General features: G+C 64.5%; 3 protein-coding genes across 9 annotated transcripts; 1 reads left to right on the top strand and 2 right to left on the bottom strand.

Annotated features, from left to right (window-relative positions):
- Positions 1-427: 427 nt before the first annotated feature.
- Positions 428-3960, bottom strand: ZNF446 (zinc finger protein 446). Of its 5 annotated transcripts, none has more exons than XM_084906491.1 (6): positions 3019-3956; positions 2755-2944; positions 2502-2596; positions 2061-2122; positions 1596-1676; positions 428-1473 (listed from the first exon to the last, which is right to left on the bottom strand). In XM_084906491.1, the coding sequence occupies exons 1-6, from the start codon at positions 3358-3360 to the stop codon at positions 951-953; spliced, it is 1293 nt and encodes a 430-aa protein (XP_084762617.1). In that variant the 5' UTR covers positions 3361-3956; the 3' UTR covers positions 428-950. The 5 variants fall into 5 exon arrangements, with proteins under 5 accessions (XP_084762617.1, XP_084762618.1, XP_084762619.1 ...); XM_084906494.1 differs by having other exon boundaries at positions 990-1473; positions 1596-1724; positions 2038-2122; XM_084906495.1 differs by having other exon boundaries at positions 990-1473; positions 2038-2122; positions 3019-3954.
- Positions 3961-5664: 1704 nt separating this feature from the next.
- ZNF324 (zinc finger protein 324) lies at positions 5665-12428 on the bottom strand. 3 transcript variants are annotated; one of them, XM_084906409.1, is made up of 3 exons: positions 11268-12428; positions 8522-8638; positions 5665-7987 (listed from the first exon to the last, which is right to left on the bottom strand). In XM_084906409.1, exons 2-3 carry the CDS (start codon positions 8613-8615, stop codon positions 6633-6635), a joined length of 1449 nt encoding a protein of 482 aa, XP_084762535.1. In that variant the 5' UTR covers positions 8616-8638; positions 11268-12428; the 3' UTR covers positions 5665-6632. The 3 variants fall into 3 exon arrangements, with proteins under 3 accessions (XP_084762535.1, XP_084762533.1, XP_084762534.1); XM_084906407.1 differs by lacking the exon at positions 11268-12428 and adding an exon at positions 8909-9132; XM_084906408.1 differs by lacking the exons at positions 8522-8638; positions 11268-12428 and adding an exon at positions 8909-9135.
- A 2060-nt stretch (positions 12429-14488) lies between these two features.
- On the top strand, positions 14489-17694 carry LOC311633663 (centrin-2). The gene is made up of 2 exons (XM_084906646.1): positions 14489-15251; positions 16638-17694. The coding sequence occupies exon 2, from the start codon at positions 16700-16702 to the stop codon at positions 17189-17191; it is 492 nt and encodes a 163-aa protein (XP_084762772.1). The 5' UTR covers positions 14489-15251; positions 16638-16699; the 3' UTR covers positions 17192-17694.
- The last annotated feature ends 1234 nt before the right edge of the window (positions 17695-18928 follow it).

Below are 18928 nucleotides of genomic sequence, written 5' to 3'. Positions count from 1 at the left end.
TGTACTGGAGCGCCTTCACAGCCCGGAGCATTGTGGGAGTTGTAGGCAGAGGCCTGCGGACGTCCAGGCTCCTGGGATGGGCGTCAGAGCTGCTGTCAGAATCCACCAGGAACAAGGGGGCCACGGGGATCCTCTGAGGTTCATGAGGGGCGTTGGACCCACCAGGGACACGGGGACCCACCATCCCCTGCTGGCCCACCAGCTCACCTGAAACCACTCCATCTCCAGCCGGACCTTGCCCACGCCCCAGGGCGAGCGCCAGGTCAGAAGGCCCTCAGACACTGGGTGGCGGAGGCACACACCCCCCCCCCCCCCCCAGCTCCAGGCCGCAGCCGGGTCCTGCCCGGCCCAAGCCACCCCCCTCCTGTCGAGTGCACCGGTTTTCTGGAAACTGCACCCCCCACAAAAATGCCCCTTATTTTCAAAGTAAAGCTTAAACAACAAGATCGAATATGTTCTATAACATGAGATAAACAACAAATAAATAAGCTTGTCCCAGAAAAAAAGACCCGGAGGCTGGAGTGTGTCCCTGATCCCGCGCCGGGCACAGTGGAACCGGCCAGCGGATGCACACAGGAGTGGACAGCCAGTTGATATTCCCTTTTCCTTCCCTTCTCTAAAGTCAGTTTTAAAAAGTCAGTCCCCTCAGGAGCCGAGGGACAAGGGGAGGTGCCGGGCAGCAGGAAGGCGGGACCGGGAGCCGGGACTCCCCGCGGCCAGGCGGGAGGAGAAGCTGATCGATCACAGGACCAGGGGCAAGGGGCCAGGGCCGCTCCATAAACCTCCTGACTCGGAAAGGGAGTTGATGGGAGACCCACAGCCGCGGGGAGCGTGAGGGGGCCCTCCCCGTGCCCACCACAAGCGGCCCTGCCCTCCCGGCGTCCCGGTCCTACAAGTTCCAGGGGGCCCCGCCCCGCGGTGCACGGGACGGGAGGTGGTTGCTGAGCATCTCACGGCCCCCGGGTCCCAGGCGGAGGAGGGGGCCGGAGGCCCTGAGCGCCCCGCGGGGAGGGGAGGGCGGCTTCCGGGGGGACCTTCCCGGGAACGCGGCCGTTCCCGCCCCCGCGCCCTCCCTGCCCCGTCCTCCGGCGGCGGCCGCTGTGTCCGGGCGGAGGCCCCGGCCTCACGGGTCCCGCGGGCGGTGGCCGCGGCGGTGCATCACCAGCTGGGACTTCCAGTCGAAGCCGCGGCCGCAGTCCCCGCACACGTGGCGCGGGCGGGGGCCGTGGCCCTGGCGGTGGATCACCAGCTGCGACTTCCAGCTGAAGCCGCGGCCGCACTCGGCGCACGTGTAGCCGCGGGCGGGGTGCGCCGGGCGGGCGGGGGCGGGGGCGGCCGGCTCCCGGGGCCCCGGCGGCGGCGCGGCGGACGGCGGGGCCCGGTGCGCGCGGTGGTGGATGGCGAACACGGACTTCCAGCCGAAGCCGCGGCCGCACTGCGCGCAGGTGAAGCGCGGGCCCCGGCGCTCGGCTCCTGGGGAGGGAGGGACGGGCGCCCGGACGTCGGTTCCCCGCCCCGCGGCCCCCGGCGCGGGCGCCACCCAAACCGCCACCCGCCGGGACCAGAGCTCGCACCGCGGTGGGGGCTGCACTCACCCGCGTCCTTGACGCCCGCGCTCGGCGACCCCGGCTCCAGCTCCAGCTTCGGCCGCGCGTCCGGGAGGGGCGGCGGCAACCCTGGTGGGTCCGGGGGGCGGGTCAGGCGTCCGAGGGACGGGGTGGGGCCTGGGCGCCCCTCGGGAGGGAGGGAGAAGGCGGGGCGCAGGTTGCAGGCAGCGGGGTGAGGGGGGGGGTTAGGGGGGCAGGGTGCAGGCAGCGGGGGATGGTGCAGGGTGCAGGCAGCTAGGGAGGGCAGGGGGGCAGGATGCAGGCAGCTGGGGGAGGGGGGCGCAGGGTGACAGGGTGCAGGCAGCGGGGGGTAGGGGGTGCAGGGGGACAGGGTGCAGGCAGCAGGGGGACAGGGTGCAGGCAGTGGGGGGTGGGGGGATGCAGGGGGGCAGGGTGCAGGCAGCTGGCGGGGTGGGGGTGCGGTCCTCACCCTGGGAGACCTCGGAGCCGTACTTCTCCAGCAGCACGTCCCAGTACAGCTCCTTCTGCGACGGGTCCAGCAGCCCCCACTCTTCCTGCCAAGGCGACCCCAGCCCCACCCCAGCCTCAGAGGACTCGGAGACGGGGTGTGAGGGCCGGGGCGGCCGGCAGGGAGGGGGCGGCCCACCCCACGTCTGGCCAGCGGACTGAGCTCAGGGCCCTGGGCTGGGGGCGGGGGCAGTGTGTCCCCAGCAGACCAGGGACTCCGGGGCTCCAGACGCCTCTCCGGGAGACCCTCCTGGGGACAGCTGTGCGGGGCCAGGGCAACCCCGTGTGGGCGGCCAGACAGAGGGGCAGCCGCACAGCGGGGAGCAGTGATACAGGTGGGGGAGGGGTGGCAAGGGCGGGGCGATGTGTCCCCCCCCGCCACGCCCTCCTAACCCCTGGAGTCCCTGGAAAACGTGGGGTGCTCACCTGCACCCCGGGGGCGTGGAAGGAGGCAGAGTCCGGTTCCCCGGGTCCCACTGGCCCCTCCTGGGTCTGGACTGGATGGGGGGGACTGGCGGATGCTGGGAGGTGAGGCAAGGGGTCAGGGCCGCCCCTGAGCTGGTGCCAGCAGGTACCAGGCACACAGGCGCCCTCCCGGCTCTCCGGGGCCCAGCTCTGCAGCCCCCGGGGTCCCCCTCCAGCCTGGGTGCCCGAATTCCGGCCACGGGCCCCCTCTCACCGGTCTCCGGCCCGTCAGCATCGGGCTCCTCCTTCACGCTACAGCTGAGCCGGGCAGACCCCTCCGTCTGCACCGGGGCGTCCTCCGGCCGCTCGCCCGCGGCTGCCCCGAGGGGCGGGACTCTCTCCGGTGAGTCCTCTGCCTCCTGCGCCGCCGGGAGCACCGCTGGCTTCAGGACGCGGGCTGCGATCTGAGGGGGAGCGGCAGTCACGGGGGGGCCCCCTAGTCCCCACTATCTCCCCACGAAGCCACGGCCACACTCACCCAGCCCAGCAGCTGCCCGGGGTCCTGCCGCAGGCTCTCCACCAGCGCGGCGGCCTCCTGGGGGCTGCCTGGCCTCTGGCCCTGCACCCAGGCCTGGATCTCGGGGGGCAGCGCGCCCAGGAACTGCTCCAGCACCAGCAGCTCCAGCATCTGCTCCTTGGAGTGCGCCTCAGGCCGCAGCCACCGGCGGCACAGCTCTCGGAGCCGGGCCAGGGCCTCGGGGAGACCCGCCGCCTCCTCAAAGCGGAACCCCCGGAAGCGCAGGCGCGCCGCCTCGGGGTCCTCCGGGGCGGCGGCGGGGCTCCCGGGGGGCAGGCGCGGGGGGCCCAGGGAGGACGGCATGGTGGTGTCGGGAGCCTTGGAGCCACCGAGGGGGACGTGCAGGGAAGGTGGGGTCAGGGAGCCCCCCGAGGGCACAAGGCGCGATGGAGAGGTCGGGTCCAGGTCAGGCTGCGGAGCCGCGAGGAGCGGGGCGGGGCGGGGCGGGGGCCGAGGGCGGGACACGGGGGCTGCAGTGGGAGCCCCGAGGGGCTGGCGACCGGGGGGCCCGCGGCTGCGCCCAGGGTCGAGGCTGGACGTGGGGGGCTCCGTGCTCGCCGACCTAAGCGCGCTGCGGAGGGCGCGCCCAGGCCGGACCGAGCAGGTGGCCGGAACCCCGAGCCGGGGCTGTCCGACCCGGGCGACCAGCCTCGGGGTTCGTCTCCCCAAAGTGGGAGGAGGGAGGGAGCCTTTCCGGAGGAGGCAGCACGAAGCCCCGGGAAGGAGCGGCTCGGCCCGGGGCGCGCAGGGAGGAGGGGCTGGGTCCCGGGAGGTGGAGAAACGGCGCCCGGCCCGGCCCAGCACAACCGCGCTCTCCTCCGCCACCGCGCCGGCGCCGGAGACCGCTTCCGGTCCACGGCACCGCGACGCCACGCCCTCCGTTCGTTGCCCTGGTGACGTAGCTGCGGCCAATCAGGGCCCTGCTCCGAAGGCACCGCCCCTCCCACGGACTACGTTTCCCATGAGCCTCAGTAAACGAGGACGGGCGCGGAGGCTCATGGTCAGAGGTCTCTCGCGCCTGAGAAGTGCTTTTGTCCTCGGAGAGAGGAATCTGCAGAGAAGCTCATTTTGCGAACTCCCTTTCCTCGCTGGCGGCCGTCCTTTTTGCATCCGGGTCTTAGGACTCACCAACTGCCGGGATGGGCCGTTAAAACCCCGCGCATGTGCAAAACGGACCGGGGTCCTATTGGTAAGCGAGGTGAGAAATCTGCCCTTTTGGCCAATCAGAGCTGGCCCTCTGCTCAGGCCCCACCCCCAGCGCGCTGCTAGAGGCTTGTTTCTGGACGCCGAGTGGTCGCCTTGGTAACGACGTTCCAGCGCATGCGCGCCCGCAGCAGTTTCTAAGGCGACAGTGGCGCCCTGCACGGAGGCCCGGGTCGTGGACCAGTTCGGTAGAGACGGCTCCGGGTGGTCCCACAAGGAAGCGGGGTCCGGCGAGGACGGCCCTTGTGACCCGTGGGCTTTCTCCAGCGAGGAGGGTGCTGGTCCCTCACTCGACCTCCGCTGGGCGCAGTGCCCCGGTGGGCACCCGTTTACCGAGGAGGAAAGGGCCCCATTATTCACATACGGAGCCGGACATCTTCAGACAGCAGGCCTGTACTGCACGGTGAAGGAGGGGGCTTTTATCCAGGATATGGGACGTGCTCAACCTCTTTCTTTCTTGAGGGGCCAGAGCCAGTCAGCTGACCTTTATTTTCAGGTTATCTCGGTAGGCAGTGCCATCGTTTTTAAGATCTGACTGGGGTGAGGGCAGGTGTGCTTCCACACAACTGGCCGAAACACGACCTGTTCCACCCTAAAACGCATCTCCCTGTCTGTCTGGCTCCATCTGATGCCGAGGAACCCGGGCCGCCAGCTGGAGATAAAGGGCTGTGGCTGCATCACGGACGGGGGGGGGGGGGGGGGGGGGGGCGGGGCCTCTGTGTGTGCTCGTGGCTGGGCTTGTCAGCTCTTCCCAGCAGCGTCATTAGAGGGCGCTGTTTTTTGGGGCTTAGGTCCTTCCTCAGGGAGTGGGGATTTCCCAGAAACGACTCTCACCGTTCCCACTTAGGTGCAGAATTGCCCTTGCTATGGGCATTAAGCTTTGTCTTAAAGCTAGCGCGGCGGGGGACACACCCCATGACCCGAGGAAACTACAGCACAGAGAGGGGGTGTGAGCTGTGCACAGCTGAGCCAGGCCCGGCATCCAGGCAGCCCACACACCTCCTCCCTGTCCCAGGCTCTAGTCGGCTGGCTGAGGGCAGATGGAAGCCTGACCGGCTCCCTGCATGTGGCTGACCCACAGGTGAAGGTCTGAGAGGGAGACAGTGGTGGCTCCCCGGCCCTGCTCCTCCATCCTCCCGTCTGCCCTGCTGCAGACCCACATCCGGCCTCAGCGCTGGCCTGTCCCGTTACCCAAGTCAAGGTTCCAGGAGCCTTTATGCCCCCACCGCCCTGACAGGAGGAGACAGGGCGGGGCTGCGCGTGTGGCAGGGTCCCTGCCCGTGTGTGGTGCTTTCTGAGGTCCCCCCTCGGTGCGACACCCCCACGTGGTGGGGACACTGAGGCAGGCAGGCGGGGTGGGGCCCAGACACCAGGCCCATGTCGACCTTCAGCCTCACAACCAGGAAAGTTCATTGTCCTTTTACTGAGGGTAAAGGGGAGCCGTTATACTTGGATCAGACACAGACGGTAAGTGCTTGCACAAATTCAGCCTCCCTCCCCGCCGGTCCGGAGGCTCCTGACAGACCACGTGGGTGGTGACAGCCTGCAGACCTGCACCTGGGCGTGCGGTCCCCACGGAGCTGCAGGGCCCTGGTTCCACCTGGTTCCCTGTGAGAAGCCACAGGTGGAGCTTCATCTGTGGTCCATGAGGGGCGGGACACCGGGGCAGCTGGAGACGGGGCAGCTGGAGACGGGGGAGGAGCAGGGTGGACGGCTGGGAGCTGCCTCAGCAGCTTTACTGTAGGAGTTGAGGCAGGGACCACAGGTGACCGCGTGGGTGCTCCTGTCCCATCACATCCAAGACACCAAAGCCATCTGCCACCCACAGTGACACAAACATGACCCCCACCCAGGGCTGCTAGGAGGAACCTGGCAGCAGTCAGAACAGGGGCGGGCGCTGGCATGTTCGCCTGCAAATTGTCCTTTTGCAGCCAGAATTCGGCTTTCCCTCCTTTCCTGCGAAGCCCCACACGCCCCCTGGTCCACCACGCCACCCCAGGAAGCCGCGGATGCACAGACACCAGGGACTATCCGAAGATCAGGGACCAGCCAGCCGGGTGTGTGTGACATTACAGATTCATCTGGGCCGCCTCCGCCCCCATCGCAGCACCCCCACCTCCCCGGGGGGGGCGGGGGGGGTCCAGGCACAACATGTGACCAGGGCACCACCACCGGCCGGGCCCTGGTTCTGACTGCCACGCCCTGGCCCCACCCAAGGACCCGCCTCCTGGTTCTGTCCGTCCCGGACTTTTCTGCAGCGGGGTCCCGGGAATGGGGGAGGCGTCAGTCACCGCGGCGGATGGAACCCGGGTGCGCGCACAGGCCTCTCCCCAGGGACCAGCCCGCTGGCCGCGGGAGGGCGGGGCTGGACCTCAGGCCTCCGCCTGCGCGGACGCGGGCCCCGCGGCCGGGCCTGCGGCGGGCGGGGCCCCGCGCCTCCTCCGCGGCGGCGGCCGCTCCCCGGTGTGGATGCGCTGGTGGTGGAACAGGGCCGGGCGCTCGCGGAAGGCGCGGCCGCACTGCGCGCAGGCGAAGGGCTTCTCGCCCGTGTGGATGCGCCGGTGGCTGAGCAGCACGGCGCCCTTGGCGAAGGCCTTGCCGCAGTCGGCGCAGCGGAAGGGCCGCTCGCCCGTGTGCAGCAGCTGGTGCTGCGTGAGGTTGGAGCTGTGGCTGAAGGCGCGGCCGCACTGCGCGCACGCGAAGGGCCGCTCGCCCGTGTGCACGCGCTGGTGCTTGAAGAGCGAGGAGCCCTGGCTGAAGGCGGCGCCGCACAGCGCGCAGGCGAACGGCTTCTCGCCCGTGTGCGTGCGCTCGTGCTGCGCCAGGTGCGCGTTGCGGCAGAAGCGGCGGCCGCAGCGCGCGCAGGCGTAGGGCCGGCCGCCCGCGTGGATCTTGCGGTGCTGGCTGAGGTTGGAGCCGTGGCTGAAGGCCTTGCCGCACTCGCCGCAGCGGAAGGCCTTCTCGGCCGTGTGGATGCGCTGGTGCCGCACCAGCGAGGAGCTGTGGCGGAAGGCCTGGCCGCAGGCGGCGCAGGCGTAGGGCGTCTCGCCGCTGTGGATGCGCTGGTGCTGCGTCAGGTGCGAGGTCTGGCTGAAGGCGCGGCCGCACTGCGCGCAGGCGAAGGGCCGCTCGCCCGTGTGCGTGCGCCGGTGCTTGAGCAGGTCCGAGCTCTTGACGAAGACCTTGCTGCAGGCCCGGCACTCGAACGTCTTCTCCGCGGGCGGGAGGCCGGGGCCGGGGCCCAGCTCCGCCCAGGGTGGGGGCTCCCGGCGGGACAGGAGCTTCTGGGGCTCGTCCCACGCGGCCCCCGGGCCCAGCTCCCCCGCAGCAGGGGGACCGGCCTCGAGGAGTCCTGGGACGCCCTGGAAGGTCCTCCCGGGATGCCCCCGCCCCGGTGGTGGCTGCTGCTGCGGCTGCGCGCCCGGCCCGGCGAGGTCCCCTGTGGGTGTGCTGCACGCCGGCGCCCGCAGCTGGGGGGTCAGCCGCAGGCTCACGCAGGCCTCCCCACTGCCTGGGCCCAGCAGGAGCCGTTCCCAGTAGATCACGGAGACCCCCGAGGGTTTCCTCTCCCCGGAAGAGGCGCTGCCCCGACGCCCCTCCAGGCGTTCTCCGGGCTCAGAGGCAGCAGGGGTGCGGGGGACCACGGTGGGTGGCAGGGGGGGCCTTTCCGGGAAGATCCACGCTGCTTCGCCAGAAACAGCTCTGTCCTCTGCGGGATGCTGGGAACCTGCAGGACCGGAAACAGCGGGTGCCTGAGTCACCCTGACCAGGAGAGGGGGACCAGGGTGGGTGGGTGAGTGGGTGGGCGGGCAAGGGGGCCCAAGGTCTGGGTGCGAAAGCTGCAGAGGCGATCACAGCCTTCCGGTCTGCAGCTCCCGGCCTAGGGCCTCCCCAGCCGGCCTGGGCCCCTCCCCCTGGCGGCCTGCGGCCCGGCCAAAGCTGAGTCCCTGGTGCCCGGGGAACAGGCTGATCACTGCAAATGCTCAGGAAGCCCTGGCCGTGAGAATGGACTTGAGTGAAGGGCGCACAGAGGAGGCGGCGAGGTGAGACAGGAGGGTTTGAGGCCAGCATGCTGGCTGAGCTGGGATCCTGAGGTCTCACCACGGCCCAGGTGCCCTCGGCGCTCCCCCTGGAGGGCAGCCAAGGCCGGAGGCTGCAGGAGAGGCTCAGGGTGGAAGGAGAACAGGAGGGAGGCAGGAGGGAGGCAGCAGAGTGTGGGTAAGAGGGACACCCCGCCCTGGCCCCCGGAGGCCCCACTCACCAGGGCTGGGCCGCCTCTGGGCGTCCCTGGCCAGGGCCACATCCAGCCCACCGAGCACCCAGGGCTCCTCCCCGCGCTCCAGCTGCAGGACCATCCGAGGGCGGGAGGCAGACAGTCCTGCAGGGGCAGGTGAGCTGGTGAGGGGCCAGCGGCAGCTCATGACAGCCGGCTGACCTACAGGAGGGCTGTCCGGGGCAGGGCTCCCATGGGGAGAAGTGTGTGCGCAGCCCCACCGAGCCCAGGCCCTGAGGTGCCTCGGCCTGAAGGGATGCCGGGCCTGGGGGCGGGGGCGGGGGAGGCCCCAGGAGGTCCGAGGATTCGTGCTGGTGGACCAGCCTGACAGTGAGCTTTCTGGACGGGGGGCTTAGGGGGAACCCAGGGCCTTACCCAGCGAGGCCACGAGGGCGAAGTTCTCCAGCATCACCTGGCGGTACAGGGCCCGCTGCGCCGCGTCCAAGAGCCCCCACTCCTCCCGGGAGAAGTACACGGCCACGTCCTCGAAGGCCATCGCCTGAGACAGTGGGGGCCATGGCCTACGTTATGGCCACGTGACCCCCACTCCCTGTCCCAATGGCCGCTCCCCCCAGGTCCCTCAGACATTCACTCCCTCCACCCCCACCCAGGGCTCTGCAGCTCCCTCACCTGTGTGGGCCCCACTTCCCCCACCCTCCTCGGCTCTGCAGCTGCAGCCTCCCTCACCTGTTGGGCCTCTCTGTCTGGGTGGGGCGGGGGGAGGAGATGGGGGACCTTTTTTCTGCCAAGGCCCATTAGGGTGTGTATAATGTCCTTCGCAGGCCATATGGAATTACTGACTTAAAAAGCAGCCTGCTGTATGGGTCAGACATTTCATTAACTCACCCCTCGTGCCTTGGTGGGGCCAGATCCAATGGTTTCAGGGGCTTTGTATGGCCCGAGGGCTGGACGTTCCCTACCCCTGGTCCCCCTCGGATGCCCAAGCGCTGGCCCGCTGGCCCCTCCAGGCCTCCCACTGGCCGCCGCCCCGCGGGCAGTGCCAGGCCGTCCACAGCTGTTGCTCCAGCTGAGCCTCCCCAGGTGTGTGCTCCCACGGCTCTCGCCATCAGCAAGGCTAGGACTCCAGTTGTCCCACCACACGGCCTCACTCCAATTCCCGGCCCGAAGGACTGGCTGACACACACACACACCCCGCCCCCAGTCTCCACAGGAGAGGCCCGGAGGGTCCCCTCTGGCTGGGCCAACAGGAGCCAGTTCCTCCCCTCTTAGCCACATCTCTTCTTTTCTTAAAATTTTTTTTTATTGATTTCGGAGAGGAAGAAAGAGAGAAACATCATTGATGAGAATTATTGATCGACTGCCTCCTGTACAGGCCACACTGGGGATGGAGCCCACAACCCAGGCCTGTGCCCTGACGGGAATCAAACCGTGACCTCCTGGGTCATAGGTTGATGCTCAGCCCCTGAGCCACGGTGGTGGGGCCAAGTCCTCCCACTGGGCTGCCACCGGCCAGACTTCCTGAGAGCCGTGGGCCTGCGGGCCCCTCTTCCTCTCCTTGGAGCGCTGACTGCCCGGCTCTGGGAAGTGGTGAAGTCCCCTCCCCTGGGACTCCCAGGCCCTGCCAGGCTCCGGACACCGGGACTCTGCTCCGCGGTGGGGCATCCCCTGCTCATGGCCCCCTGAAGCCTCATTTCCCTTCAGATCCCGGGTTTAGTCTCCGGCAGCTCCATTCTTCCAGTGCTCAGACTAAGAAACCTGTGATCGTCCGTCCCCCAGGACCGCCCCTCTCACCCCCACTTGCCTCGAACGGATAATGGGCCTCTGTGTCGGGAATGCAACCAATTTTCCCTCTTCGGTCGGTCCACGGGCATCATCACCTGCCCCCTGCACACCGCCCCCCCTACCCCTCCCACCCCGAAACTACCCTCCCAGGGGGAATGATGAGATAGGTTAAACCACCTAACTCAGCCCAGGCAGCGCGGCTCAGGGGTTGACCTATAAACCAGGACCGTGGTTGGCAAACTGCGGCTCTCGAGCCACAGGCCCAGGTTGCTGGCTGGCTCCCCAGTGTGGGGTCTGCAGGAGGCAGCTGATCCATGATTCTCCCTCATCATTGATGTTTTTGTCTCTCTCCCTTCCTCCCTGAAATCAATATATGTACGTATGTATATATATACATATATAGACACTGAGTGTCCAGATTATTGTGATCTCTGAACGCATAATAACCTGGCCACTCTGTGTGAAAATATACATTAGAGGTCCGGTGCATGAATTCGTGCATGGGTGGGGTCCGGCCAGCCTGGACATGGGCAGTTGGCTCCCTGGCCCGCTGGTCGAACTCCTGGTCCAGGGGACCATTTGCATATTTTCGTTTTATTCTATAGGATACACACTGCGTGGCCCGATTATTATGCGTTCAGAGATCATCATCATCTGGCCACTCCGTATGTACAGACATATAAAATTCCCAACATAAAGCATGTCCAAAACCCTGGAGATAGCCCGCTCCCGGCCTCACACATTGTCTTCCCTCCCCCAGGAGCTCCATGTTGGGAAGCTCTGGCCAGAAGTACGGGGTTGCCTCCCACCCCAGCTTTCTCCAGGGGTGTCCCCGCGTCCCCTCCTCCTCGGCTGCCAGGGGTGGGGACCCCGCCCGCGCGGGCCCCAGGTCTGGAACAGGGTCCGGGGCGCATCGGAGAGGGGGAGACCCTTCTAGTTGGGGCGGGGGGAGGGGTGTCCCGGCCGAGGAGGAGGGGCTCCCCCTACTCACCGGCGTCGCCGCGGCCATCGGAGCCGGCGCGGGCGGCGGCCCACCCGGACCCCCGCTCCCGGCCTCAGGCTCCCTGGGCGTCTCTGCGGCGCCTCGGAGGCCGGAGAGCACGTGGGCCGGGCGCCGCCCCGAGGCCCCTGGGGGCTGACCACGCTGCACCCTAGGAACCGAGGCTGGGGGGCGGAGGCGTGGCCGGGCGCTGCGGCCCGTGGCGCGCGCGGAGCGGGCCGGCGCCACCCCTTCGCCCGCCCCCGCCTCCGGCCTCCAGAGCCTCCGGGGACCGGCCGACCGGCCGCGCTCCAGCCCCCAACACCGGGGGCGGCCCAGCGGCCCCGAGCCCAGTGACAGTCTCGGAGGCCGGAAGTCCAGCCCCGGAGGCCGGAAGTACATCCCCGGCCCGCGTTCATTGGCCCAATACGGGAGGCGCTTGCGCGCAGAGCCTTCTGGGAAGTGTAGTTCCAAGTGCTTGCCACCCACGGTATCCGTGGCAACGGCCAAGCGTCACCGCGTGGTATGCTGGGAAGTGGAGCGGGGGCCTGGGGGGGTGGGGGAACTGCTTCCCATGGCTCCCTCCTGGGTGGGGCTCCTGGCTGGGAGGCTCTAGAAGAGGCGGGTTAGTAAGAAACGGGAAAATCCCGTGGAATGGGGAAACTGGACAGTTAAACAAGGCCGAGCGATTCACAGCCAAAGAGAATAGATCCTAAGCTCTGCCTGGCTGGTGTGCATCAGTGGTTGAGTGTCCACCTAGGAAACACCAGGTCAAGGTTCCGTTCCAGGTTCCCGGGTCAGGGCACAAGCTCAGGTTGTGGGCTCAATGCCCAGAAGGTGGCGTGCAGGAGGAGCCAATCAATGATTCTCATCACTGATGTTTCTCTCTCCCTCTACCTTCCTCTCTGAAATCAGTGAAAATATATCTTAAAAATAAAATAAGCCCAGCCAGCATGGCTCGATGGTTGAGCGTCAATCTATGAGCATGGAGGTCACAGTTCCATTCCCAGTCAGGGCACATGTCCAGATTGAGGCCTTGATCCTCAGTGTGGGGCATGTAGGAGGCAGCTGATCAATGATTGTCTCTCATCACTGATATTTCTATCGCTCTCTCCCTCTCCCTTCCTCTCTGAAATCAGTAAAAATGTATTTTTAAAAAATAAAGTAAAATAAAATAAAATGCCCCCCCCCCAAATCCTCCTGTACATGCACCCACTGAGAATCAAGCTCAGTGGTTAGTGTCAGTCTGCACAACAAAAGGTCCAGAGTTCAATTCCAAGGGCACCTCCTAAGGCTGTAGGTTAGATCACCTTTCCAGCTAGGGCAGATACAGGAGGACACTAACCTATACATCCATGTTTCTCTCTCCCTCACCTTCTCTCTCCCTTCTATGATCTCTGAAAATCAGTGGGAAAAAAGGAGGAAAGCTGCCCCGCCCAGACGGTGAGGACAGAAGGCAGGTTGCTTATATCACCTCTGAGCTACAGGTATGACTGTGGAGGTGAACCAATGGGTGCACACTGCCAGTCATTACTTCAGCCAATAAAGGAGACACAGGGGGTAACCAATAGGAGCATTTATTCCTGCAGGTAGTACAGGAGAGCAACAGGCCATTCACAAACATCTGCTCTGTGCCCCTCCATACCGCAGCCGCTTTTATGGGGTAGAAGGACAACGAGGATTGCTGGGGAATTAGGCATGACAGGCATGGGGGAAGTGGGCACAGAATAATCATTGCAGATTACAGATCTAACCCTTCAACAGGAATGAAGCACACAGGGTTGAATCATATGTGAGTGGAGTTGGGGTGGGTGAGGGGGAGGTTCACAGAGGGCGTCCATCGCCTTGTAAAGAGCAGGTGCCGCCCTGGCAGGTGTGGCTCAGTGGATGGAGCGTTGGCCTGCGGACTCAAAAGAGTCCCAGGTTCGATTCTGGTCAAGGGCATGTACCTTGATTGCGGGCACGTCCCCAGTAGGAAGTGTGCAGGAGGCAGCTGATCGATGTTTCTCTCTTATCGATGTTTCTAGCTCTCTATCCTTTCTGCAAAAAATCAATGATATATTAAATTAAAAAAAAAGAGCAGGTGACTAGAATATTTCAACCAAGAGGCTGTCAATCATTCCATAATGATGGGCAGCTCCAGGGACAGGCAGCCCCGACCCCTTGGTTGTCTGGTTACAGGCACCAACGGAACTTCCCGAATGCCCCCAGGTGGGTCTCACCTGCCCGTTCACCCTCCGCATCTTACCCCCTGGACCGTCCTAAACGCCGAGGACTGGGGCTCAGGAGGGCGCTTGGGACCCGGGGGCTGGGAGTCCAGCCGGGTGGGAACAGGAGACCCGTCCTCACCGCCGCCTGCAGTCGGGACACCGACTGGGTCCTGACCCCAGAGCCTCCGTCTCGGGTTCAGCAAAGCCGACACCACCCCGAGGGCCCCGAGGAATCCGGGCTGGTGGAGCCTGAACTTCGCTTAGGTCATGGATGTCCAGGACAGCGACGGGACCTCCAGTTTCTCGTGCCTTTCCAGCCCCCCTCTCTTCGGGCGCTGGGAGCTCCCTGGGCGAGGCCCTCAGCCCGGTGTGAACCAAAGGACCAGTCACTGAAGAAACAATCCAACTTGGGAAGCCCCGCCCCCATCCCTGCACGATCATTGGCCAGAGAACGCCCAGAAACGCCCCCTCCTGATCTCTCATTGGCCAGGTCTGGTATGGACGTGGAGTGAGCGCCTTTCAAGCTTTGTAGTTTGTCTATTAAGCAGCAACGCCGGAGCGTGCTTCCTGATCACCTAGGAAACGACAAAGCGGCGCCGTGATTGGCTCAAAAAAAAAAGAGTTGTTAGAGGAGAGTCTGGAGCCAATCAGGCTCCGAGGCGGGGGGGGGTTTCAAGTAGGGGGCGGGATTTCCATAGTTGCCTGCGCCTATACGTTTAGATCCCATCCATGCACGATCATTGGTCAGCGAATGCCCAGAAACGCCCCCTCCTGATTTCTCATTGGCCAGCTCTGGTAAGGACGCAGAGCATGCGGCTTCAGGCTATGTAGCAAGGTCTGGTGAGCAGCGACGGCAGGGCGTGCTTCCCCTTCACCTAGGCAACGACCAAGCGTCACCGTGATTGGCTCAAAAATAAAGGAGTTGTTGTTGGTGGCGAGCCTGGAGCCAATCAGGCTCTGAGATGGGTTTCCAAGGCGGGGTTTCCAAGGAGGAGGCGGGATTTCCGTAGCACAAGCTATAGGAGGTTTTTGTAATAGCCGTGATGAGATTTGAGGATAGCCATCTTCGATGGGGCACCAGCCACACCCCGTCTCCTGCCACCCAGGCACCCCCCGCCGGGTCGCAGGGGTCACCTCGTAGAGCCCCCCCTTCTCTCTGCGGCGCCAGGCCAGCCCCCCCGCCCCCGCTCCACGGCCAGGGCGACCCCGCGGACGGCAGCCACCCTCCCGCCTCCTCGGAACCGGACCCCCTCCCACTCACCTGCGCCTCCTCCGACATCAGAACCTGCGGGCGCAGTGGCCTCCGGCCGCCGAGGCACCTGCGAAGCTCGGCATCCGCGGGGCGCGCGGTGCCGAGGGCGGGGGGCCGGCTCTGGAGGGAGGTCACCGGGATACCGCACGGATCAGCCCCCGGGAGCCCACAGAGCGGGCCGGTCAGCGCCGGAAGTCCCGCCCCATCCGAGCCGCGGACGCCTCACGCTCGCACTACATTTCCCAGCGCCCCACGCGGCGCCGCTTGCTGGTTGCCACGGCGACAGGGGAGCGCGCTCCCTGCTTCCGCTGGACACACACACCGCAACTCCATTTCCCATCGTGCCTCGCGGCGCGTCCTAGACGTTGCAACGGACAACGGCCCGAGAAAGGGGCGTTTCCGGGCGAGGGGCTCTCGGGGCTCGGCGGTTCTCCCGGAGCCACTCGGGGCGGAGGAGCAGGTTGCTGCGCGGCCGACGGCGCCGGGACACGGGAGCGGGGAAGGCGAGAGAGCGGAGCGGCCCCACCGCCACCTGTACGCCGAGGCCTGGCCGGTCGCGGGGGGCGGGCGAGGCGGGGGAGCTGAGGCGGAGAGAACCGCGGCGGCGGGTCTGAAGCGGGCGGGAGGGAGGAGGGAGCGGGTATCCCGGGCCCAGGTCCGACCCGGGCGTGGAGTTGAGGGGACGTGTGTTTTTGTTTGTTTTTTTAACTTTTAAAAATATATGTGAATCGATTTCAGAGAGGAAGGGAGAGGGGGAGAGCGCGCGACATCAGTGATGAGGGAGAATCACGGATCGGCTGCCCCCTACCGGGGATCTTGTGCCCCGACCGGAATCCAACCGTGACCTCTCCGTTCATAGGTCAAAGTTCAACCACTGAGCTACTCCAGCTGGTCTTAATTTTTTTATTTATAGGTTGTTAGAGGCACACACACACGGATTTGTCCATCTTTATTTGCTTTCATTGGTTGAGGTTTTCTCTAAATTTCTTCATTGATTAAGGTGTTATATATGTGTCCTTATTCCTCAATTACTCCCCAAAATTACCCCCATACATGCCCTTACCCCCCTGTTGTCTGTGTCATTGATTAGGCTCATAGGCATGCATATAAGTCCTTTGTTTGATTTCTCCCATTGGTTGAGTCTTTTTAAAAATATATATATATATTTCTTGATTTCAGAGAGGAAGGGAGAGGGAGAGAAAGATGGAAATATCCACGATGAGAGAGAATCATGGATTGGCTGCCTCCTGCACACCCCCTACTGGGGATCGAGCAGGCAACCCAGGCATGTGCCCTTGACCGGAATCAAACCAGGGACCCTTCAGTTCACCAGCCAAAGCTCTATTCACTGAGCCATACCAGCTAGGGCGGTTGAGTCTTCTCTGTACCCTGACCAGGGATTGAACCCACAACCTTGGCACCTTGGCGTACGGGGAAGATGTTCTCTCAGAAACGGCATTCCCGGCCCTGGCCAGGGCGGGCGAGAGGAGGCGCTTTTGTAGGATGCTCTCCAGTCCCAGGCCTGGCCAGCCCGCCAGCCTCAGTTTCCCCATCCGTCAACCTGGACACTGCCACTCCCTCGGAGGAGAAAGGGGAGGGGAGAGCTGAAGGAGGACCCAGGACCCTGGTGTGCTGAGCTAGGGGGATCCCAGGACCCTGGCGGGGAGGCCACGTGGCCACGAGGATGGCCTCTGCTGAGTCCCCTGGGCATCACCCACCTCTGGGGGTTCCCTTCTCAGACCTGGGTGCCCCCCCATCCCCGTGCACCCTGGGCACGCAGCGGGTGCTCAGCAAGTACCTGTGGGTCACAGAGCTCCCTGCCTCTTAAGGGGCTGAGCCCTCCCAGGTCTAGGCCACCCCCCAGTCTTCCCCGCAGGGTTCTCAGCCTCAGCACACCCTCCTTCCTTGTCTTCCTCCCAGGGCCTGAAGAGACGCCAGCCTCCTCGCTGGGCCTGAGCCTCCAGGGCCTGAAGAAGGCAGACATGGCATCGTCCTCCCAGCGCAAAAGGGCGAGCCCCAAGCCGGAGCTGACCAAGGAGCAGATCCAGGAGATCCGGCAGGCCTTCGACCTCTTCGACACGGACGCGACCGGCACCATCGACGTCAAGGAGCTGAAGGTGGCCATGCGGGCGCTGGGCTTTGAGCCCAAGAAGGAGGAGATCAAGAAGATGATCGGCGACATCGACAAGGAGGGCACAGGGAAGATGAACTTCAACGACTTCCTGACGGTGATGACGCAGAAGATGTGCGAGAAGGACACCAAGGAAGAGATCCTGAAGGCCTTCAAGCTGTTCGACGACGACGAGACCGGCACCATCTCCTTCAGCAACCTCAAGCGCGTGGCCAAGGAGCTGGGCGAGAACCTGACAGACGAGGAGCTGCAGGAGATGATCGACGAGGCCGACCGCGACGGAGACGGCGAGGTGAACGAGCAGGAGTTCCTGCGCATCATGAAGAAGACCAGCCTCTACTGAGCGCAGCTCCCTCCTCCTGTGAGCGCGCGCACGGCTGGTGTTCCTGGGCCGGTGTTCCTGGGCCGGTGATCCTGCGGCCGTCCGGGAAACCAGGTCCGAGGGCACAGATGTTTCCCCACCGACCTCCCTGTGTGACTTTAGTGACCGCCTCACACTTACTTTCAACGTTTGCAAGTTTTCTTCAACAAAAAAAAGTTCCTTGTGAGACGACCGGCCTGCTGCTTCCTTTAATTCTCCACACGGAACAGGAGCCGTGGGGCTGTGGCCGCCGTCCTGCCTGATGGCCTCGCCCCGCCGCCGCGCAGCCCGTGGGCCCCCAGAGACTCCGCCGGCAGCGCTGCTGTGACTCTGTCACCACCAACAGCGCATCTCCCCGTGGTTCTGGTTTGAACTGACCCTGAGTGCAGCTTTCTCTTTTAAAAGGTCCAGTGAACTCTCTCATTTCCACTTGGATGTGTTTTTCCTATTTGTTTTGTGTTAAAATAAAGCCTAAGGAAAAAGTTTCCCTTGCAGGTAGAGCATTTACTGCGGCCATTTTATAGAAAGAGAGCAGCAAAGTTCAGAGGACCGGGGAGGAGGAGCGAGCCTGGGAGGGGGGGAGGCAGAGGGAGGCTGGGTGGGCACAGCCCCAGGCGGCCACAGAGGCTGTCAGGCAGGCACCTGGCCGGGAGGCCCCTTGATCCCGCCGCAGGTTGGTGTCAGCAGCTCCTGTTTCCTGGTCGGTGGGTGGGCGGGCATCGAGGTAGCAATCAGCAGACGGGTGCCCACAGTGCCCGGTTCTGTCCTCAGCCCCATTTTATAGGAGGAGAGACAGGCCTCGGGCTCCTGGCTGGGAGGGTGGAGAAGCTGGTAGCGGAGGGAGGGGCAGCCCTGCCCTGACCCTCAGCCACCACCTCCTGGCCCAGTGGCCCCGGACTCAGGGCCACTGTCATCTCCCTGCGTGTCCTCCTCCAGGCAGCCTTCCTGGGACATACCCAGGCAGAGAGCACCATCATCTGTGAGCTGCTTGTCAACGGTCCCCTCCTGGTACCCCGGCCAGACCCACCCAGGCAGGTCTGTCCCCCGCCCCTCACGCCCCTGCCTGGGGTGCGGAGGGAAGGGGGGAAGAGGGAGCTGCCTGGGCCTCTGTATATACTGGGAAATGGCCCCACAGATGTTCGGGTCCTAATTCCAGGGATCTGCTGCCTTGCATGGCGAGAGGGGCCTGTCGGTGTGATTAACTAAAGGACATTGAGCCGGGAGATAATCCTGGCTCATCGGGAAGGGCTCACTTGGTCACAATCTTTTTATTTTTCTGTTAATCCCCATGTTAGGATGTTGTTCCATTGATTTTTATTTTATTTATTTATTTTAAATATATTTTTTTGATTTTGTACAGAGAGGAAGGGAGAGAGATAGAGAGTTAGAAACATCGATGAGAGTCATTGATCAGCTGCCTCTTGCACACCCCCTACTGGGGATATGCCCGCAACCAAGGTACATGCCCTTGACCGGAATCGAACCCAGGTCCCTTCAGTCCCCAAGCCGACGCTCTATCCATTGAGCCAAACCGGTTTCAGCTTGTTCCATTGATTTTTAGAGTGGGAGGAAAATGGAGAGGCAGAGAGAAATATTGATGTGTGTGTGTGTGTGTGTGTGTGTGAGAGAGAGAGAGAGAGAGAGAGAGAGAGATGTATGGAATGGTTGCCTCCTGCATGCACCCTGACCAGGGCCAGAGTCCTGCAACCAAGGTCCATG

Source organism: Pipistrellus hanaki (assembly GCF_964339955.1).
Source record: "Pipistrellus hanaki genome assembly, chromosome: 15".
NCBI classification, from domain to species: domain Eukaryota; kingdom Metazoa; phylum Chordata; class Mammalia; order Chiroptera; family Vespertilionidae; genus Pipistrellus; species Pipistrellus hanaki.
Note: the sequence above shows the minus strand (reverse complement) of the source record. Positions and strands in the feature narration are given on the sequence as shown.

What these genes read in the sequence shown, in the direction of transcription:
- ZNF446 (XM_084906491.1), bottom strand. Translation starts at nt 3,360, where the DNA reads ATGCCGTCCTCCCTGGGCCCCCCGCGCCTGCCCCCCGGGAGCCCCGCC. An exon ending in CCGGGCAGCTGCTGGGCTGG is followed by an intron (nt 2,945 to 3,018) that starts GTGAGTGTGGCC and finishes GCTCCCCCTCAG; the next exon opens with ATCGCAGCCCGCGTCCTGAA. An exon ending in TGCTGACGGGCCGGAGACCG is followed by an intron (nt 2,597 to 2,754) that starts GTGAGAGGGGGC and finishes CTCACCTCCCAG; the next exon opens with CATCCGCCAGTCCCCCCCAT.
- LOC311633663 (XM_084906646.1), top strand. Translation starts at nt 16,700, where the DNA reads ATGGCATCGTCCTCCCAGCGCAAAAGGGCGAGCCCCAAGCCGGAGCTG.
- ZNF324 (XM_084906407.1), bottom strand. Translation starts at nt 9,029, where the DNA reads ATGGCCTTCGAGGACGTGGCCGTGTACTTCTCCCGGGAGGAGTGGGGG. An exon ending in CGCCCTCGTGGCCTCGCTGG is followed by an intron (nt 8,639 to 8,908) that starts GTAAGGCCCTGG and finishes CTGCCCCTGCAG; the next exon opens with GACTGTCTGCCTCCCGCCCT. An exon ending in CCAGAGGCGGCCCAGCCCTG is followed by an intron (nt 7,988 to 8,521) that starts GTGAGTGGGGCC and finishes CCGGTCCTGCAG; the next exon opens with GTTCCCAGCATCCCGCAGAG.